Below are 21,096 nucleotides of genomic sequence, written 5' to 3'. Positions count from 1 at the left end.
CAACGCTTGATACATGGACAAGTGAACTGAAGTTCTTCGAGCAGGTACTCACCTCATCGACGGATCCTGATGGCCGGGGTTCTTTCCGCTGAAACTGCAAGTACGATGGGTAGCAATGACGCCCTGGCCGGAAAAATAGAGATCTGCCACAGCGTCGGATTTTAAACAATAAGCACACACTCACTGCACACAGAATGAAGACAAATGCCACAGCAATTCTTCGATAGGTGGCAACCAAGTGAAAGTATAACACTCAATGTGACATCAACACCAAGAAAACATGTGCACGCACGTGCAATGGTAGCATATCGCATGTTGACCATTGGCAACTGTTTCTTGCCACCAAATCAGCCCATGCGCAAGCGTGAAATATGAGAGAGAGAAAGAAGCAATCTGGACATTATTGTTAAGACGCAAAAGTTAAATATGCAATGAACTCAAATACTGTGTGTATAATATTTGAATTTCTTGGAGAATTTTTAGGATAAGCTGACATATATATCCCATAAAATAACATAAGGGAAGCTGACAAATAAAAGGTGTCGACCCCCTATCAGCAAGTACAAACAAACAGAACAACACTGTACGTCTCCATAACATGTCCACGTACAGTGTGGGGGCAATTGTACAGGAACACGATGTAAGATGCTGCTAAATTAGTATTTAAGGACAAGCCAGGATAAGATACAGATGGAAAATAAAAGTCGGCAGAGACATTAACTAGTTAGGTGCACACAAACAAAGAAATTTTTTCACATTCATTTTTTGATGTACTGTTTTTTGTTTTTAGTGGTGGAGGCCAGTCGAAGTTCTCCTTGTAAGAGAGAAGGATGTACATTTTGTATAGCAAAAAGTACTGCATCCTAAATGTATTTACTTTGAGTATAAAAAATGTGATGTTCAAGAGCAGTATTAAGCATTTTCATTTATGTATGTATGTGATTTGTTTTGTAATTACGAGAAGTGCCAGTGCCCAAGGAGTCCTCTGCTGCCTGCATCTTCAACAAGGTCAGCGAAGTCCTAAACGAGATTAAGTTAAGCACAGGACAGGAATTTACGCAAGCAATTGCATTTTTCACATTCAATATAGTTATATTTATTATTTTCATTTTTTAAACATATTACACAGTCCATGGCTGGTTGCGAATCTCTTCAAACACCCTTTGCAAGTGTATGGGTGTCGGCTTTTATGATGAAGGTGGTGTTCCCCAACATGCTTCAACATCAGTCCCTTTAGGCAAATAATGAAGATGTATTGTCTTTTTGCAATTTGCAACTACAAGTGGACATACAGATTGTGGAAAATGCTGAATTTCTTATGACACAAACAACAATTGTAAAGATTGTTTAGCTATGAGCAGCTGCGAATGCTGCTTAGCATCATTACGTCATGTAGGTTTCCTGTTGCATGTGGCATTATCTTTAAAGGTGGTAGTCAGTATGCAACAGATAATGCTTCTTCAGATGGCTATTTGTTTGGAATGTTTTCTTGCAAATTTCACAGCTAAAGGGAAGAGTACAAGGGTGCAGCATTAAATGGTACTTCAATGAGCTGCTTTGTGTGAATGTCTTGCTGCAAATGCCACAGGTGTATGGATATTCATCAGTATGCTGCTGTGAATGCATCTTCAGTTGGGTAAATGCTACGAATGTCCTCTTGCAAACGCCACAGTTGTAGGGACGTTCCTTATTATGCAGACGCATGTGCGACTTCACAGTAGAACTTCTAGCGAATGTTTTCAGACATACGTTGCACGTATGCAAAAATTCATGTATGATGTGTGTGTGGCTCTTCAGGTCTTGCAGCCTTGCAAACATCATCTTGCAAATGCCACAACTGTACACTCGATGTCTTGTACCATTTTTATTACCACAGGATGCTTCCTGTTTGGAAGTGGTTTGTATCCCGCCACTTGTTCCAGAAGCCATTGACACTTTTCCAACAAAACTGCCACTGTCACCAGTACCGTTGTCGTCCTCCACACCAACGAGGTTATTACTGGAGAAAAATGGAAAAAATTATCTCATAAGATATTGTCATAACAGTGCAACTATAGAAATGAAAATTTCATTAACATATGCAAGGGCGTCAGATGTGTCTAAAGCACAGCATGTCACATATCGTGCAAATCAGGTTATAAATTAGGAGTACACATAACTGAATTAGAATTTTTTGGAATGTATTAAGAGGCAACAGAGGAAGTGGAGTTCATATGATACATTATTTTGTGGACCAAAAATGTGTATATGTTTTTTTAAAGATAGTATTCACAAGAAAACAAATGCACATAAATCCACCAACAGTGATGTCAGTGCAAAAAGAGACATAAAAAAACACAAATCAAAATCATTGCTCTTACTGACATAACAAATACCTGATAGGGACCACAGAACTGTAAAGCAAACTTTGCGAACGTCAAAATTCACATCTACAATCCACAAGCGAACACTTAATGTTTGACATTCCTCTGTTCATAGTTCACTGATTTTATGTTCACTGGGTTATGTGAGAATATTTTCTTAGCTATCCCTCAGCCCAGAAGTTATGAACAACAAAAACAAATTAACAAATTTTCTTTTATCACTATAAATGATGACATTTTTTGTCATGTAGCAATTTATAAAATATTTTATAGGGCGTGGAAGATGGAACTGACGTTGCAATAAGAAAAGCCAGTGAAGAAATTGCAGATGCCTGAAAAAAAAAGCCTAGTTATATGACAATGTGTGATTGGAAAAAGGTCCAACTGGGATTTGGTTTAAATTAAGCACATGTAACATCTTTAAAAGAAAATTGACAACTACAATACTTTTCTAATCAACACTCAATAGCATAAAAAAATTTAATTAAACATTATTTGTGTTGAGTACACCCAAATTACTTCTTTTAGCTGTTGATCGGTTGATATATTTGTTCACACATTATACCCCATTACTTATATTGTATGGGTTTTTACTACTGTTATACAATTATGACTGTAGAATTAGATGTAGATTGATTTTAATAAAACATGTTTATTAATTCTGCCACTCACAATAACCACTAGACCCAATCATCCTGGTCAAAGGAAGATAGGTTTCGTTCTGACACTATTACATTTTATGAAAGTTAAACTAATCCAAGACATGCCTTACTTAGTAATTGAAACAAATTATCTACACAAGTGACCACTATGAAATAATTAGTACAATTTAAATTACTATCAACAAATCACCACATATAATATTTTGAATTTAATCTCCACTCCAGGACAGTTGATATATTACACTCCTGGAAATTGAAATAAGAACACCGTGAATTCATTGTCCCAGGAAGGGGAAACTTTATTGACACATTCCTGGGGTCAGATACATCACATGATCACACTGACAGAACCACAGGCACATAGACACAGGCAACAGAGCATGCACAATGTCGGCACTAGTACAGTGTATATCCACCTTTCGCAGCAATGCAGGCTGCTATTCTCCCATGGAGGCGATCGTAGAGATGCTGGATGTAGTCCTGTGGAACGGCTTGCCATGCCATTTCCACCTGGCGCCTCAGTTAGACCAGCGTTCGTGCTGGACGTGCAGACCGCGTGAGACGACGCTTCATCCAGTCCCAAACATGCTCAATGGGGGACAGATCCGGAGATCTTGCTGGCCAGGGTAGTTGACTTACACCTTCTAGAGCACGTTGGGTGGCACGGGATACATGCGGACGTGCATTGTCCTGTTGGAACAGCAAGTTCCCTTGCCGGTCTAGGAATGGTAGAACGATGGGTTCGATGACGGTTTGGATGTACCGTGCACTATTCAGTGTCCCCTCGACGATCACCAGAGGTGTACGGCCAGTGTAGGAGATCGCTCCCCACACCATGATGCCGGGTGTTGGCCCTGTGTGCCTCGGTCGTATGCAGTCCTGATTGTGGCGCTCACCTGCACGGCGCCAAACACGCATACGTCCATCATTGGCACCAAGGCAGAAGCGACTCTCATCGCTGAAGACGACACGTCTCCATTCGTCCCTCCATTCACGCCTGCCGCGACACCACTGGAGGCGGGCTGCACGATGTTGGGGAGTGAGCGGAAGACGGCCTAACGGTGTGCGGGACCGTAGCCCAGCTTCATGGAGACGGTTGCAAATGGTCCTCGCCGATACCCCAGGAGCAACAGTGTCCCTAATTTGCTGGGAAGTGGCGATGCGGTCCCCTACGGCACTGCGTAGGATCCTACGGTCTTGGCGTGCATCCGTGCGTCGCTGCGGTCCGGTCCCAGGTCGACGGGCACGTGCACCTTCCGCCGACCACTGGCGACAACATCGATGTACTGTGGAGACCTCACGCCCCACGTGTTGAGCAATTCGGCGGTACGTCCACCCGGCCTCTCGCATGCCCACTATACGCCCACGCTCAAAGTCCGTCAACTGCACATACGGTTCACGTCCACGCTGTTGCGGCATGCTACCAGTGTTAAAGACTGCGATGGAGCACCGTATGCCACGGCAAACTGGCTGACACTGACGGCGGCGGTGCACAAATGCTGCGCAGCTAGCGCCATTCGACGGCCAACACCGCGGTTCCTGGTGTGTCCGCTGTGCCGTGCGTGTGATCATTGCTTGTACAGCCCTCTCGCAGTGCCCGGAGCAAGTATGGTGGGTCTGACACACCGGTGTCAATGTGTTCTTTTTTCCATTTCCAGGAGTGTATTTTGCAATAACATGGGATCACATTTTGCTCGAGATTGTGTTATTTACATCGACAACACAAGGTTTTATTTTAAATCTGTGCTGTTAAGTGGTAAAGTACTCCACAGTTTTATTTATTTTTAACTACTGTAGTGCAAAATATATGTTGGGTAAAGAGGGGCATTCTACAATGTCTGCAAAAGTGATTACTACCACAAAAGTTTTGTTTAAATAATAAGTTCAGTACAGTATGCTGTTCAGAACTTTGTTTTGTTTCTGAGTATTTGTGAGAGACCTTAGCTTTCAGCCCCAAAGACATGAAGGCCATACTAAAAAGGCCAAGAACAGTTATGCTGACTTTGCAGTTCAAACATAGGAGGACTGAGTTCTTAATTAATTAACAGTAACCGAAAATTTATTCACAAGTATATCACACACATAACATACAGAACATCTCCTCTTGATGACCAAATCCAGAACTACAAATCTTTGTGCTGGAGAGCTGACTAGAACTTGCTGATGATAAGAAATTAACAGTTTTCATTGGAAGAATTCTCATGAAATAGTGTGGTTGTCCTTAGCAATTAACATAATTAATTCTTCCCAATACAATTACATCAAGTCAAAAATTAATTAGTGCACAAGTCAGAAGATTGCGACTTGTAATGGCTTTGATTGTATTTATAGTCACACAATGACTTATCAGTAGCATCGAGAATCCCATGTAAGGCTTGCCACTCTACAAGACTGACAGCTTCAACTGCACATCATTCTAGAAGAATACAGTTTGTTCAAGACATTGAAACCAGATTCGATGGGTATCTCAACATGGAGAGCAATGTGAGAAAAACTTGATGAGTTGTGTAAATTACAATTTTCTTTCCTTTTGTTGTGGTGGTGATATGTGTGTTGTGGGGTAATTAGGGGTGGGTTTTGACAATATAAATTTACTAGCATTTCAACAAAGTTTTCAATGTACTGTGAAAACTGTGGCAAAAAATTTTAGTTATAAAAATACATTCTCTGTCACTTCAAATCAATACCGCTCAGCAGCATGAACAAAACATTAGAGAAGTTTTTAATAACCTATACAGAACTGTTATCTACTATGACAGATGCATACTATGCTGGAACACACAGAAGAATAGAAAATATGGTACTTGAAAGAGTCGACAAAAATAAAGGTAGATATGAGCAGTAAAATATTAGAAAAAGCTTTTACTGCATTAGATACCACTGGACTGGTGATAAAGTAGATCTGTAGAGCAATATGTTATAGACATATCTCTCAAGGAATCTCGCAAGATGAATAAAGAAATAAGTAACAACTTGTCCAACATAGGATTTACGCTTATAAATAAAGCAAAGGATTTAAATTCTGATGTAACTACAGCTGAACAGTTTGACTGTCAGAAATCCATTAACTTCAAAGTTTGTGGAACTGGCTGCTGAGTTAACACAAATCTCAGACACAAGTCTGTATCAATACCTCAAAACAGAACAGAGATTTAGGTCAACCAAATGTTTTCTGTTGCAACTAGCCAACTTTGAAATGGTGTAAAAGTACTTCCTTTGAAGTGAACATTCAACCCTCCCCAGAAATGGTAGCTAATGAGTCTATTTGGGAAACATGATCTGATTTTAATGAAAAATTGCAACTGGAGGAACACATATGTGGCAGAATTTTGTTGGGTGTTTCATAATGGTTACAAAGATTAGTATATTGACTTGGTGTCAATTTACATGATGAGTATTTTACTTCTGGTATAAATTTACATGGCCTGTCTGATATTTTTGTAAGATTTAGTTAAAATGACTTAGCGTTAACATTTATGAAGGTGATTACTTTTGAAGGAGGCAAAGACAGAGGAAACTTACTGTTAACATTTATGAAGGTGATTACTTTTGAAGGAAGCAAAGCCAAAGGTACTTATACATATACCCTTGAACACTACATTACATGAAATGTGATTTTATATATTTTGGGAAAATTAAAAAAAAAGAAAAAGACATGATAGCTATGAAGTTGAATGCAAATGACATGGTGCACATATGAAACAAATTGCAGAGTGTGGATCACCTAGCTTATCCAAAATGTCTTGGGATGCTCTTTCTGAAACCAAAGGCACACAGGAACCACAGTTAAGTTCCATAAGCCTCAGGGTGTCTATCTTCTGCACAAATTAAGTGGAGTGACACCCACTAGGTACCCAGCTGACTGTTATATTTTTTTCTATTTGCACTTCATATAACAGTCTGTTAGCATTTTATGGACTTTTTTAAAAACATGTTTTCCTATATCCATCCTGTCCATAGGCAGACGAAAGTCAACAATGCTATGCAAAGAAAAGAATAAGCATTCTAGCTCTTAAGACATTAGTGTAACTTTACTGGATGTCTCAAACCTTTTGGGTCAAATTTAAACAGACAGGTGATAGTGGGTCTACAACCCGTTAATATTGAGATACGGAACTACTGGTTGGGTATGCAGGTTTATTGTGTAATGGACACAGTGTAACCTGCATAACAACAATGTAGCTCATTGTAATTGTTCAAATTGGCGACCGCCAGTCTCAGTGCATACATGACAGTAGCACATGACATTCTGCTGCACTGTCTCAAAAATCCCTGTCTGTTGCACCAAGAGACAGGCAGCTTGGATCCTATCAAGTATGTCTTTATCCATTTCTATGGGGGTTTCAGGAAAAAGTTCACAGGTGTGAAATCTGCCAGTTGCACTGGCTGTGAGACAGGGCAGCCCCTTCCAGCCCATTGATGAGGATAAGTGTTATTCAGGAGTTTGCAGACATTAACATACATTGACAAAGATTCGTTGCTGATGGCAAACACCATGGATGGCATGGGAATTGTCCTCACCCCAGACACAGCTGTTGAAAACACCATCATGACTGAATGAAGCCTCATCTGTGAACAATACATCTGTGAGAATGGTCATGTCACTGGTGGAACCCTGGTAATGTCTCTGTGGTGTCTCTTAAGCTGATACCCATGGGGATAAAACTTATTGCAATTAGGATAAAACCTGCTGCGAAAGTGTTTTCAGTATGTTCAGGCTGCTTCATGGACGCTGCATCTTGCCACACCTTAAGTTAAACACATGCCTGCCAACTCTTGCGAGAAGTAAAATCCATCTTTGAATAAGTGTAATGCACTATACACAGTAACACACCTCATCATGGACAACTGACACCAGGGATCTTGTTGTGCTTGCACCACAGATTAAAACAACGATTTGAGGCCTGTGGTTATCACATGACACATATGCAATGACCTAAGTTGCGTACAGTATGTCTGTTTGGTGGTCAGGGCTAAATGCTCTTATTACCGTCTGCACGTTCCAATGGACAACATACATCTGGGCTTTTTGAAAGAGTGCACCAGAACTACACACACTGTTACAATGCATGCATTGAAACTGGCAATCATCACTTTCAACAGTTAATTGAGCTATGCTGCCGTTAAGTGCTGTACACTATGTCCATAACACAATAAACATGCATTTGCAACCACTGGTTCACAATTTCAATATAATAGACTGTGGACTCCATCACCTGCTTGAGTTGAACCCAAAAGATTTGAGATATCCTATATACTGAATCATGAAATTTAAAAGTTACTACACTTAAGGGTCTACACATGTTTTAATCATTAATTAATTAGTCAAGGAAGGAAGTAAAAGGTCATGTGAGGTGTGTCTCGTGCCTGTACATTAACAATATAGGCCCATTCTAAGCATGCAAGTTATGTGAACTATGTGTACAAACAGGAGTAGTAAGTTTTGTTGATTGAGAGGTGTGTCAATATGCCAGTGACTTTCGTACTCTTGTTAAGTACATTCTGTGCCTGTTGAAGTGCATCAATGACAAATAAGCAAACATATGGTAAGTTAAATAAACATGTTATGTGCAGTAAATTGTTGGGAGCGCTTAGGATATATACATATCACCTGCATTATGCTAGCCAATTGTTACATCAACTGGATTTGATCAGAATATATCTAAATAATAAAGTAAAAAGTTTCAGCATTAAGTTGTCAGCAACTTTTGACCTTTGTATAATGTTTGAAGTTCATATTTCTTAATAATTATATGTATTTTATGTGCAAATACATAAATTAGCGAACACTGCCCAACAAATAAACAACTAGTCCATGAAATACTTCATTGTCTTTTAAGTGATGACTTGCTGTTAGCAACATCATGTTGAACTGTAATGGGAGCAGGAAGGTACCTTTTTATCTATATGTTAGTTATCTGACGTGTTAACATCCATACAGGGAAGCACATTCAGATCCACATCAGTGCATATGTAGGTAACTAATCACCATGTAGAGATGGGTGGAAATAATAATAATAATAATAATAATAATAATAATAATAATAATAATAATAATAATAATAATAATATGGCACGTAAGGAAACATAAGACAACAGGTATGGATTTAAAAGATGATACTAGTATGTTACCTTGAAATATTTAAAGAAAGAGAGAGGTAGAGTAGTAGTTCATATTAAACATGACACTGTACTGCATATAAAAATCATTTTATATCTAAAAATGGGGTTACATTCTAATTTACTCATATTAAGTTTAAAAAAGCAGTGCTTCTTAGTATTTTCACCAAAAATAACTATCATCATTTAAATGAAATGCTTTTTAAAGCAAAATTTATACACTTAGAAATTTAACACTAAAACATACATAATTCACTGAAATCAAATGAACTCGAAGCCCAGTCTTGTCACAACCCATTACTGCCTTCGGATTTTGAGAGAGGTACATAATATACAGTTCCAATTTGCAATCCACAGCAACATTTTCTCTTAATCAAGGGATGCATCAGTCCTTGGCAGCATTAAACCCAGGTGCCATTTATTGTTTGGTATTGGTTTCCAAAATATCCCATTTCATCAAAGTTGAAAGCCTACTTCATAGTATAACCTTTTCCTGTCATCATTTCGCTGAACCTCATTTTAAAATTCTTGCCTCCAACTTTTTGTGCCACAGCTGCATCTACTGTCATTTTATTGTTGTGAAAGCCAAGCAATCAAACTAACCCAAACTGGCTGAGAAAGGTGCTGAATTATCTTTTTGTTTTGTTACAACTACATACAGGCTCTTGGTTTAGGTTGGATAGCAGCTACACAGAGAATCTTATATTGTTGGAAGTTCTTTGTCAGATGACTTACCATTTTCCCATTCTTTCCAATGTCTTCAGACAAGATATGGTCACTATATATCCAAAACAGCTGAACAGTGACCAACTTTTATAAATGGCTTCACACTGTCATGAACAGTTTCACAGTGGATTCACCAAATCCCAGACCATGCTAAATATCCAAAACATGCTTATCCAAAGTTTTTTGTTTCTAATGAATACAGACTTCATACATGCTTCTATCCTTTGATAGACACACTTTCTTTCCTTTTCCCCGATATTTTAAACAGACACCCTGTCAAGTGCAAACCTGATTAGCTATGTCCTCAACAAACACAACAGAAGATGTGTGTTGAGAGGCGTTAATGCATTACTACTTGCGTGTACTGTCAATAACTAGCAGCACTGCACTTAAAACTAAAATCACATATGTGAGAAAATCTGGATAACAGATCAATATTTTAGTGGGTCTACCTGTGTGTAATGTAACATATACACTCCTGGAAATGGAAAAAAGAACACATTGACACCGGTGTGCCAGACCCACCATACTTGCTCCGGACACTGCAAGAGGGCTGTACAAGCAATGATCACACGCACGGCACAGCGGACACACCAAGAACCGCGGTGTTGGCCGTTGAATGGCGCTAGCTGCGCAGCATTTGTGCACCGCCGCCGTCAGTGTCAGCCAATTTGCCGTGGCATACGGAGCTCCATCGCAGTCTTTAACACTGGTAGCATGCCGCGACAGTGTGGACGTGAACCATATGTGCAGTTGATGTACTTTTTGAGCGAGGGCGTATAGTGGGCATGCGGGAGGCCAGGTGGACGTACCGCCGAATTGCTCAACACGTGGGGCGTGAGGTCTCCACAGTACATCGATGTTGTCGCCAGTGGTCGGCGGAAGGTGCACGTGCCCGTCGACCTGGGACCGGACCGCAGCGTCGCACGGATGCACGCCAAGACCGTAGGACCCTACGCAGTGCCGTAGGGGATTGCACCGTCAGTTCCCAGCAAATTAGAGACACTGTTGCTCCTGGAGTATCGGCGAGGACCATTCGCAACCGTCTCCATGAAGCTGGGCTACGGTCCCGCACACCCTTAGGCCGTCTTCCGCTCACGCCCCAACATCGTGCAGCCCGCCTCCAGTGGTGTAGTGACAGGCGTGAATGGAGGGACGAATGGAGATGTGTCGTCTTCAGCGATGAGAGTCGCTTCTGCCTTGGTGCCAATGATGGTCGTATGTGTGTTTGGCGCCGTGCAGGTGAGCGCCACAATCAGGACTGCATACGACCGAGGCACACAGGGCCAACACCCGGCATCATGGTGTGGGGAGCGATCTCCTACACTGGCCGTACACCTCTGGTGATCATCGAGGGGACACTGAATAGTGCACGGTACATCCAAACCGTCATCGAACCCATCGTTCTACCATTCCTAGACTGGCAAGGGAACTTGCTGTTCCAACAGGACAATGCACGCCCGCATGTATCTCGTGTCACCCAACGTGCTCTAGAAGGTGTAAGTCAACTACCCTGGCCAGCAAGATCTCTGGATCTGTCCCCCACTGAGCATGTTTGGGACTGGATGAAGCGTCGTCTCACGCGGTCTGCATGTCCAGCACGAACGCTGGTCCAACTGAGGCGCCAGGTGGAAATGGCATGGCAAGCTGTTCCACAGGACTACATCCAGCATCTCTGCGATCGTCTCCATGGAGGAATAGCAGCCTGCATTGCTGCGAAAGGTGGATATACACTGTACTAGTGCCGACATTGTGCATGCTCTGTTGCCTGTGTCTATGTGCCTGTGGTTCTGACAGTGTGATCATGTGATGTATCTGACCCCAGGAATGTGTCAATAAAGTTTCCCCTTCCTGGGACAATGAATTCACAGTGTTCTTATTTCAATTTCCAGGAGTGTAGTTTGGGTGAAGCAATGTGTTGCACAGTGTCTACCAAACCTATGAATGATGATCGCCACCGCAAAGGTTGTATTTTAGCAATGAGATTAATATGGTATGCTGTTCACAAGTTTTTCTTTCTGTTTATGTGATCTGTGGTTGGGTAGATGCAATATATCTACAATAGCACTCTTACAATGCCTCACACTACATACTGATTAGGAGGTTTATTCCATGTCATCGAGGTCTGCCTAGGAGATATGATCTGAGCCATGAAAGAACTACCATGACAGTTGCAATGAAATCATGACAACACCGAAAGTGTCTTAAGTGTCATTCAGTTAGCTGTCATTAGAGAGCGAATTTATGTTAATTACAATGAGATGAAATTGCATTATGAATATGTAATGATGCAGCTCATTGGTCACAAATTATTTAGGAGAAATTCGACTATTGTAGCAAATCAATCAGTATCCTAATATTTACTAAGATGGCCTATACATCTTTTATTGCACAATTAGATTTGTGAGAGACTTTCTCACCTTCCAGCATAGAAGTTGCCAAAGAAGATGAAATCTACAGTAATGAAGACATACAAGGTTATTATGACTTTGTATTTCAAATATAGTTGGTCAGGATTATTAAGAGTCACCAGATATTTATTCGGAAGTATAGCATAGGAAACATCACACTATGCCAAATAAACACATACTAGTGTCCACATTCATTGGCACATATAAACCACTTTCCCATCTGTCCAAAGTAGGGCCCAAGACCAATGGGAATGCCTTGTTTTCAACATTTCTTGAACATTGACTAACATATGAAATGTTCAGTCTTCCACAGAGAGAATGTCTTCTACACTTTTATCAATGTTATGGTGATTCTTTTTATACTGTTAGATTCAACACACAGCAGCATGGTTAGGTGATGTATTAGGAGAAGGTGTTCTTCCAAAACCTGGACGTCTCACAATGATGTTTCTATGCACTACTTTGTCAGAGATGACAGTTTATCATAACCAAGCCTGGGAGTCTTCCCGATGGAGTTGTATCTGGGAAATGGGGAAAGCAAACTTAAATTGTTGAACATATTGGTTACTTTTGATACTTGAAATAATACACAGTTTCGAGAAGCAGGCAATGAACTTAGGTGAAGTTCTAAATGACAGACTTCCTTGTCACTAAAGGCTATGAATGAATAATATGAAGTGAGTTCTCTGCTGTTCTTGTGTAATAGATAAAAGACTCGAATAAATCCTTTGTCAGCAAATAAAGCAAAGATTCATATCCAACATCAGCTGCAGTGTTGTTCTCAACCCAGTGCGCTAATATCAAATGTGATATTCAACCACTTAAATATGTGTGACTTAATTACTGCACATACATAGGAGAAATGGGCTACTGTACAACTATACTGTTGATAATAAGCTGCAGGAAACAGTATTAAAACATCTAGGGGTAACAACACAGAGCTACCTTAAGTGGAATGACCACATGAAAGGAATAGTAGAAAAACCAGATGCCAAACTGAGATTCATAGGAAGAATCTTAAGGAAATGTAACTAATTCACAGAGGAAGTGGCTTAAAAGGAGCTTGCTTGACCGATTTTTGATTAATACGGGATCCTTAACAGATAGGACTAATAGAAGAAAAAGAGAAGACTCTACGAAGAGTGCCGCATTTTGTCATGGGATCATTTAGTTAGTGTGACATCATTACCGAGATGCTCAACACACACTATCGACAGACATTACGAGAGAGGTGTTGTGCAACATGAAGGCATTTACTACAGAAATTTCGAGAAAACATTTTCCTGAAAATTCGAGGAATTAGACCTGATACAGAGGCTTACCGATAATAACTGTTCCCTTGTGCCATTTGCGAGAGGAATAAGGTAGGGAGGATCAGATAGTGGTACCAGAAGTGCCCTCCACCACACACCATCAGGTTGCTTCACAGTTTGATGCAGGCGTACTGCAACTTGCTTTTTATACAGAGGGTGGTTATAATGAATCATTCACTACTTGAGAGGACCCTTATGAAAAACGGGTGATCCTAGGACAGTGAAATTTTGTGGGCACATTTGTAAGAACATGCAAAAGAGAAATAACAATAAACCATTCACCGTAACACTTTTCATTTCCACACAAAATGGTAACATTTATTAACTTCATAGAACATGTACATTCCAGGTAACAAACATTGCTCACTATGACGACCCCCTTCATCTACAACAGCCTGTTAGATTGTACAAATTTCATTCCACAATGGTTAACAGCACCTTTCGAATGGTGGACTGTGGAATGTTCAGCTTTCATGACAGTACTTCCACTGCTCGAAGATCACACATACTCGCAATGAGCACCAGCACTATGCTGTTGTTTTGGTAAAACAGCTTCACAAGACCTGCTCACATTGTCTGAACCCATGCTGACTACAACTCTATGCACACTGATGCTTGTGTTTCAACACTACACCACTGTACCAAGGTGAATTGGATATTCTAATGCAGGCTATTGAATTTATTAAATACAGTAGATTTGTTATCAAATCATTAAATTTACCCTTGATCATGAGGGGAACAACACCATACCTTTCCTTGAGATGAAAATATAAAAACACAAACAAAACCTGTCTTTCAGTGTTCACAAAAAATGTACTGGTACAGACACCAACACAACAAACACCATCACAAAAAGTTGCATATAGATCAACGCTATAGAGAGCTCACAAATTTTCAACTGAACATACAGTACTCTAACACAAAGCAGAAACCACAATATGTACCACAATAAACAGTGGATGTGACCTTTCAGTAATTAATACTATGACACAGCACATAAAACAAGTAAGCTGAACATGGATCCAACTACATTCGCAACTGACAGTATCCCAGCAATTAAATACATGAGAAAGCAATATCTTGATATAACACCTGACAAAAACAAAGAAGATGTAGAAATCAGCTTCAGCATCTACAACAACCTAAGTAAGATATACACTGAGGTGAAAAATCATGCAATATCTTGTAACAGTATACTGGACCTCTTTTCTCCCAGCACAGTGTAGCAAACTAACATGGCATGGACTCAACAGTTCGTTGGAAGTCTCCCGCAGAAATATAGACCCATGCTGCCTATATAACCACCCATAATTGCTAAAGTGTTCCCAGCACAGGATATTGTGCACAAATTGACCTCTACATTATGTCCCATAAATGTTTGATGGGGTTCATGTTGGGCGATCTGGATGTCCAAATCATTTGCCCAAATTCCCCACAAGATCTTCAAACTAATCATGAACAACTGTGGCCTGGTGACACCCATAAAAATTAAGTCCACGAAAGGCTGCAAATAGTCTTCAAGTAGCCGAACATAACCTTTTCCAGTCAATGAGCAGTTCAGTTGGACCAGAGGGCCCCCATTCCATATAAACAGAGACCACCCCAACCACTGCTTCCCTTTCATGCCCCTCGACTCTTATAACTGCCATCTGGTTTCTGTATAAATTGTAAATAGTCTTTCGCTCACTGTATTTTACCCCTACCACCTTAAGAATTTGAAAGAGAGTATTCCAGTCAACATTGTCAAAAGCTTCCTCTAAGTCTACAAATGCTAGAAACGTAGGTTTGCCTTTCCTTAATCTTTCTTCTAAGATAAGTCGTAAGGTCAGTATTGCCTCACGTGTTCCAGTATTTCTACGGAATCCAAACTGATCTTCCCCGAGGTCGGCTTCTACTAGTTTTTCCATTCGTCTGTAAAGAATTCGTGTTAGTATTTTGCAGCTATGGCTTATTAAACTGATTGTTCAGTAATTTTCACATCTGTCAACACCTGCTTTCTTTGGGATTGGAATTATTATATTCTCCTTGAAGGCTGAGGGTATTTTGCCTGTCTCATACATCTTGCTCACCAGATGGTAGAGTTTTGTCAGGACTGGCTCTCCCAAGGCTGTCAGTAGTTCCAATGGAATGTTGTCTACTCCGGGAGCCTTGTTTCGACTCAGGTCTTTCAGTGCTCTGTCAAACTCTTCACGCAGTATCATATCTCCCATTTCATCTTCATCTCCATCCTCTTCCATTTCCATAATATTGTCCTCAAGTACATCACCCTTGTATAGACCCTCTATATACTCCTTCCACCTTTCTGCTTTCCCTTCTTTGCTTAGAACTGGGTTTCCATCTGAGCTCTTGATGTTCATACAAGTGGTTCTCTTATCTCCAAAGGTCTCTTTAATTTTCCTGTAGGCAGTATCTATCTCACCCCTAGTGAGATGTGCCTCTACATCCTTACATTTGTCCTCTAGCCATCCCTGCTTAGCCATTTTGCACTTCCTGTCGATCTCACTTTTGAGACATTTGTATTCCTTTTTGCCTGCTTCATTTAATGCATTTTTATGTTTCCTTATTTCATAAATTAAATTCAATATTTCTTCTGTTACCCAAGGATTTCTACTAGCCCTCGTCTTTTTACCTACTTGATCCTCTGCTGCCTTCACTACTTCATCCCTCAAAGCTACCCATTCTTCTTCTACTGTATTTCTTTCCCCCATTCCTGACAATTGTTCCCTTACGCTCTCCCTGAAACCCTGTACAACCTCTGGTTCTTTCAGTTTATCCAGGTCCCATCTCCTTAAATTCCCACCTTTTTGCAGTTTCTTCAGTTTTAATCTACAGGTCATAACCAATATATTGTGGTCAGAGTCCACATCTGCCCCTGGAAATGTCTTACAATTTAAAACCTGGTTCCTAAATCTCTGTCTTACCATTATATAATCTATCTGATACCTTTTAGTATCTCCAGGGTTCTGCCATGTATACAACCTTCTTCCATGATTCTTAAACCAAGTGTTAGCTATGATTAAGTTGTGCTCTGTGCAAAATTCTACCAGGTGGCTTCTTTCATTTCTTAGCTCCAATCCATATCCACCTACGTTTCCTTCTCTCGCTTTTCCTACACTCAAATTCCAGTCACCCACGACTATTAAATTTTCATCTCCCTTCACTATCTGAATAATTTCTTTTATTTCATCATACATTTCTTCAATTTCTTCGTCATCTGCAGAGCTAGTTGGCATATAAACTTGTACTACTGTAGTAAGTGTGGGCTTCGTATCTATCTTGGCCACAATAATGCATTCACTATGCTGTTTGTAGTAGCTTACTTGCATTCCTATTTTCCTATTCATTATTAAACCTACTCCTGCATTACCCCTATTTGATTTTGTGTTTATAACCCTGTAGTCACCTGCCTGGAGGTCTTGTTCCTCCTGCCACCAAACTTCACTAATTCCCACTATATCTAACTTTAACCTGTCCATTTCCCTTTTTAAATTTTCTAACCCACCTGCCCGATTAAGGGATTTGACATTCCACGCTCCGATCTGTAGAACGCCACTTTTCTTTCTCCTGATAACGACATCCTCTTGAGTAGGCCCCGCCTGGAGATGCGAATGGGGGACTATTTTACCTTCGGAATATTTTACCCAAGAGGACGCCTTCATCATTTAATTATACAGTAAAGCTGCATGCCCTTGGGAAAAATTACGGCCATAGTTTCCCCTTGCTTTCAGCCATTCGCAGTACCAGCACAGCAAGGTCGTTTTGGTTATTGTTACAAGGCCAGATCAGTCAATCATCCAGACTGTTGCCCTTGCAACTACTGAAGAGGCTGCTGCCCCTCTTCAGGAAGCACACGTTTGTCTGGCCTCTCAACAGATACACCTCTGTTGTGGTTGCACCTATGGTATGGTTATCTGTATCGCTGAGGCACGCAAGCCTCCCCACCAACGGCAAGGTCCATGGTTCATGGGGGGCAAAATCGGTTAATATCACGAATACTGAAAGATAAAGAAAAATAGTAAACAACAACTTACAGGGTTGCGCGAGCACTCATTAAAAACGTTTCGTTGTAGTGGATCGAGTTAAGTAGTCATATGTTAAGATTCATAAATAATTAAGCCCGCAAAGAGCAATAAACAAAGTTTGATGGAAAATTGTTTATAAAATTCCATAGAAAATTTATGACGTACAGAACGGCACTATATAATATTTTGGGTGGCATCACACTTATTTTAAATTAATTAACTTATACTATACACTTAACTTGCAATAGTTTTCATTCTTTGCAAATTATTATGAACATTTATCACCTAAAATTAATTAATTATTATAGATATGGAGATTTGAGCAGCGCAATGTGTAGATCGCTATAGCATACGTCTAAAAACGGTGCTATATACAGTTCTATGTTAAAACTTTCCAGTACAGATGTAAACAAACAAATTTGCGCTAAGTGGCGAAATTTTGCAACAAACTAAAACTTGATTTACAGGCGATAGAATAATCCTAGAAATTAATGTACCATAGTAAATAACATGTACTTTTTAGTGTGGTTCCGATGGTGTACTTATTTCTGTCGAGGGATATATGTATCAAAATTTGTAACCTTAACTGGTGAGATTGGTACTTGCATAACCTATATAAGTGAGCGGCCATCTTGGTCAGGAGTCAATGGTTGGTCAGTCGTTCGGCAGTTTGGGAACTGGTGGGTGGCGAGCAAGCCCCACTTTTGGGTGGTCCATGTGGTCGTTTGAGTAAGATTGTTCTTTTGTTTCATGCTGATTTATTTTAACGAAGAGTATTGTATAATAGTGCAAGTGTGCATGCATATACTTGGTGAACTGGAAGTGCTACGATTATTTGTGTGAGTACGAATTACGAGATGTACATCAGCGTAAGTGAACATGTGGCGATCTGTGATTTCGCGCCAAAACTGGTCAGTGGACAGTGGGTCTTGTGGCTCTGTTCGGATTGAGGGAGTAATTTCCGTTTATAGCAGCCTACATTACTGCTATTTGGGGCTCGGAGTCAAATTACTATTAAAGTAAAACTGTAAACCGTCTCACCAGTGCTAATTTCATTGTGTAAAAGAAAAGAAGAAAGTCAATAAATAGTGATTGAATTGTGTCGTGAAAAACTGATTTTGCTATAATAATCGCCTAATTTTGTTCCCTAGCATAAACTGTACTCATTACATTAATTCAAAAACTATAACTAATGCACAGGTGTGGAACAGTGTACTAATGCACGAAGTGTGGAAATCATCCCCTGAGACTTACGTGAGAGACAAAATTTGCACTAACATTTTTTAACGAATATTTGTATACACACATTCGTGAGAACGCTTCAAGCGCACTTATTTACCGCCCCTTCGTGTTATATACAGGGTGTTCATTATAACTGTAGGCTTTGAAATATCTGATAAACAACAGATTGGATAAAAAAAAGTTATAATTGCAATTTCTTTATCTGTGAGGGGACATCCAATGATAGCACACTCGATCCTCCACCTCAGCCTGTGTGTGAGTGATGAGGGCCAACTTTGAAATCTCGAATGGAAACCCCCATATTTTATTGAAAATTACGATTCTATGGCAAAATCTACACAATTTTTGTCTGAGGCATTTTCTTCATTTCAATACAGATGGCACTGTAATCAGAGGAATAGAAATGGGTACACAATCACAGCTTATGCCACACTACTCAATGGCCCTCGAATATCAAGTGGCATGTGAGACCCCACCTTCATGCTGCTAGGGTAGGATAGGCCAGTATTTCAACTGGAAACAGTATTCGCAACATTGTATTCCTCTGACATATTAAACAGCGGACTACTTAATGTGCTACTGTGGCCACAGCTAGAGGTGAATGCTGCTCTACTTTTCCAATGAGGGTAAGAGGTCAAACGTAGTACCACTAACTTCGTTACACTTAGTGATTTGCTTTTCAAATGTCTGTACACAGGACAGAAGCATATATGTGGGAATGTCAGCGCAGGCGTTTCTGATGTGGTCGACCATGTCTTCAGGTCTGTTGGCACTTGCTGGGTCCTTATCTTTTAAATATCCCCTCAGAAAGAAATCCGGCAACATAGCAGGCGAATTAATAGGGCCACCTGTGCTGATCTAATGACCACTGCAAACACGGTCTAGTACCTCCCATGTTTCAATTACATTATGCACTGGGCAATGGTCGTACTGCAACCACATACTCATATATCACCAAACATCCCGAGCAACATCTTGCAGTAGTATCGCATATTCCTGTTCCAAAAACGCTCATTATTTGTGTCTATTCAACATGCTGTTGCTAAAATATGGACCAATGAGTTTGTTCCCCATGATGCCACACCATACGTTAGCTGACCTAGGATGTTGATGGGCAACTTACTGTAAACAGTGGGGGTTGTCTAAACTCCAGTAATGCATGTTATGCCAGTTAACACTACCATGGTTTCTGAATGTAGACTCAGTGGAATATAGTACCCTAGCAAAGCATGTGAGAGTCGTTTGCATTTGTTGATGTGCCCATTCACAAAATACTAACCAGTTACAGAAATCGGCACCATGAAGTGCTTGAAGCAGTGACACACATGGTATGGATGATACTTATGGTAATGCAGTAATGTGATAATACTACCTACCAACATACCAGAATTACAGTGTAAATGGCAGTTGCTTGTCTGTGGGTTGTGGTGCACTGCTGCTAGTTGTCCCTGGGTTGTGGTGCACTGCTGATAGGCCAGCTATTTCATTAGCTTCTCCTATAACAAGTTTGCTCTGTTTCCTGTTGCCAATCTGTATGCTCACAGCCTTGTAAAAGAACGAGAGAGAGCGGGATGCCTCTGGAAAATGCTCAGCATACAAGGCAACAGCAGCCTCAACATTTCTTCTAAATGAGGACCATTCCCCGATCATTTCAATGTTTCTTTCTGTAATTGCAACATTCGTCATTCATTTTCATGGCTGTTCTCCAAATGATATGTACGTGTTCAGGCAATAAACACTGCACAAGCATTGTAATCTTTAGAGCTGTTATCTGTTCTATGCCTGCATGATACACGAGCTACGGTTACAGTGTATTGTCTGTACTGATACGTCGTAGCATAGTGGCACATTAATATGATGCAGGAATAAAATGTTACAAATGGAGTTTCCAATTAGGAGTTATGAAATACTGGCCTGTCCTACCTGTGCTGTATGCTGGTGGGGTCCCATGTGCTAATGGATATTCAAGGGCCATTGAATAGCACATCATTTTTCTTCTACTCACTGAACTATATTGCAACAACCTTAATTTAATTTCTAAAACTATGCATTGAATCTGAAGATTACTGTCTCTGGAATGCACTTTCAGGAATCCATGTCAAAGGCAAACAAACAAGGTTATGTTGGCAACACTTCACAACACAAACCACATATCTACAGGCCACATATCTGCAGGCCACAAGTTGTCATTGCTCTGTGCAGTCCGGTCCTACACTCTTAGGTGCATAGAGCACATG

The 21,096-nt window shown here is 40.4% G+C and overlaps 1 protein-coding gene across 1 annotated transcript in view; it reads right to left on the bottom strand.

The window, feature by feature from the left end:
• Positions 1 to 1,080: 1,080 nt before the first annotated feature.
• LOC126291789 (zinc finger protein 454-like) overlaps positions 1,081 to 21,096 on the bottom strand; it is a 176,330-nt gene continuing 156,314 nt past the window's right edge. The window contains exon 7 of the mRNA XM_049985485.1: positions 1,081 to 1,999. Within this exon, the coding sequence (XP_049841442.1) occupies positions 1,423 to 1,999 (577 nt within the window). The 3' untranslated portion in view covers positions 1,081 to 1,422. The remainder of the gene's footprint in view (positions 2,000 to 21,096) is intronic.

This window comes from Schistocerca gregaria, chromosome 9, assembly GCF_023897955.1.
Source record: "Schistocerca gregaria isolate iqSchGreg1 chromosome 9, iqSchGreg1.2, whole genome shotgun sequence".
NCBI lineage: Eukaryota > Metazoa > Arthropoda > Insecta > Orthoptera > Acrididae > Schistocerca > Schistocerca gregaria.
The sequence above is the reverse complement of the archived record's forward strand: the minus strand, read 5'-3'. Positions and strand labels throughout refer to the sequence as shown.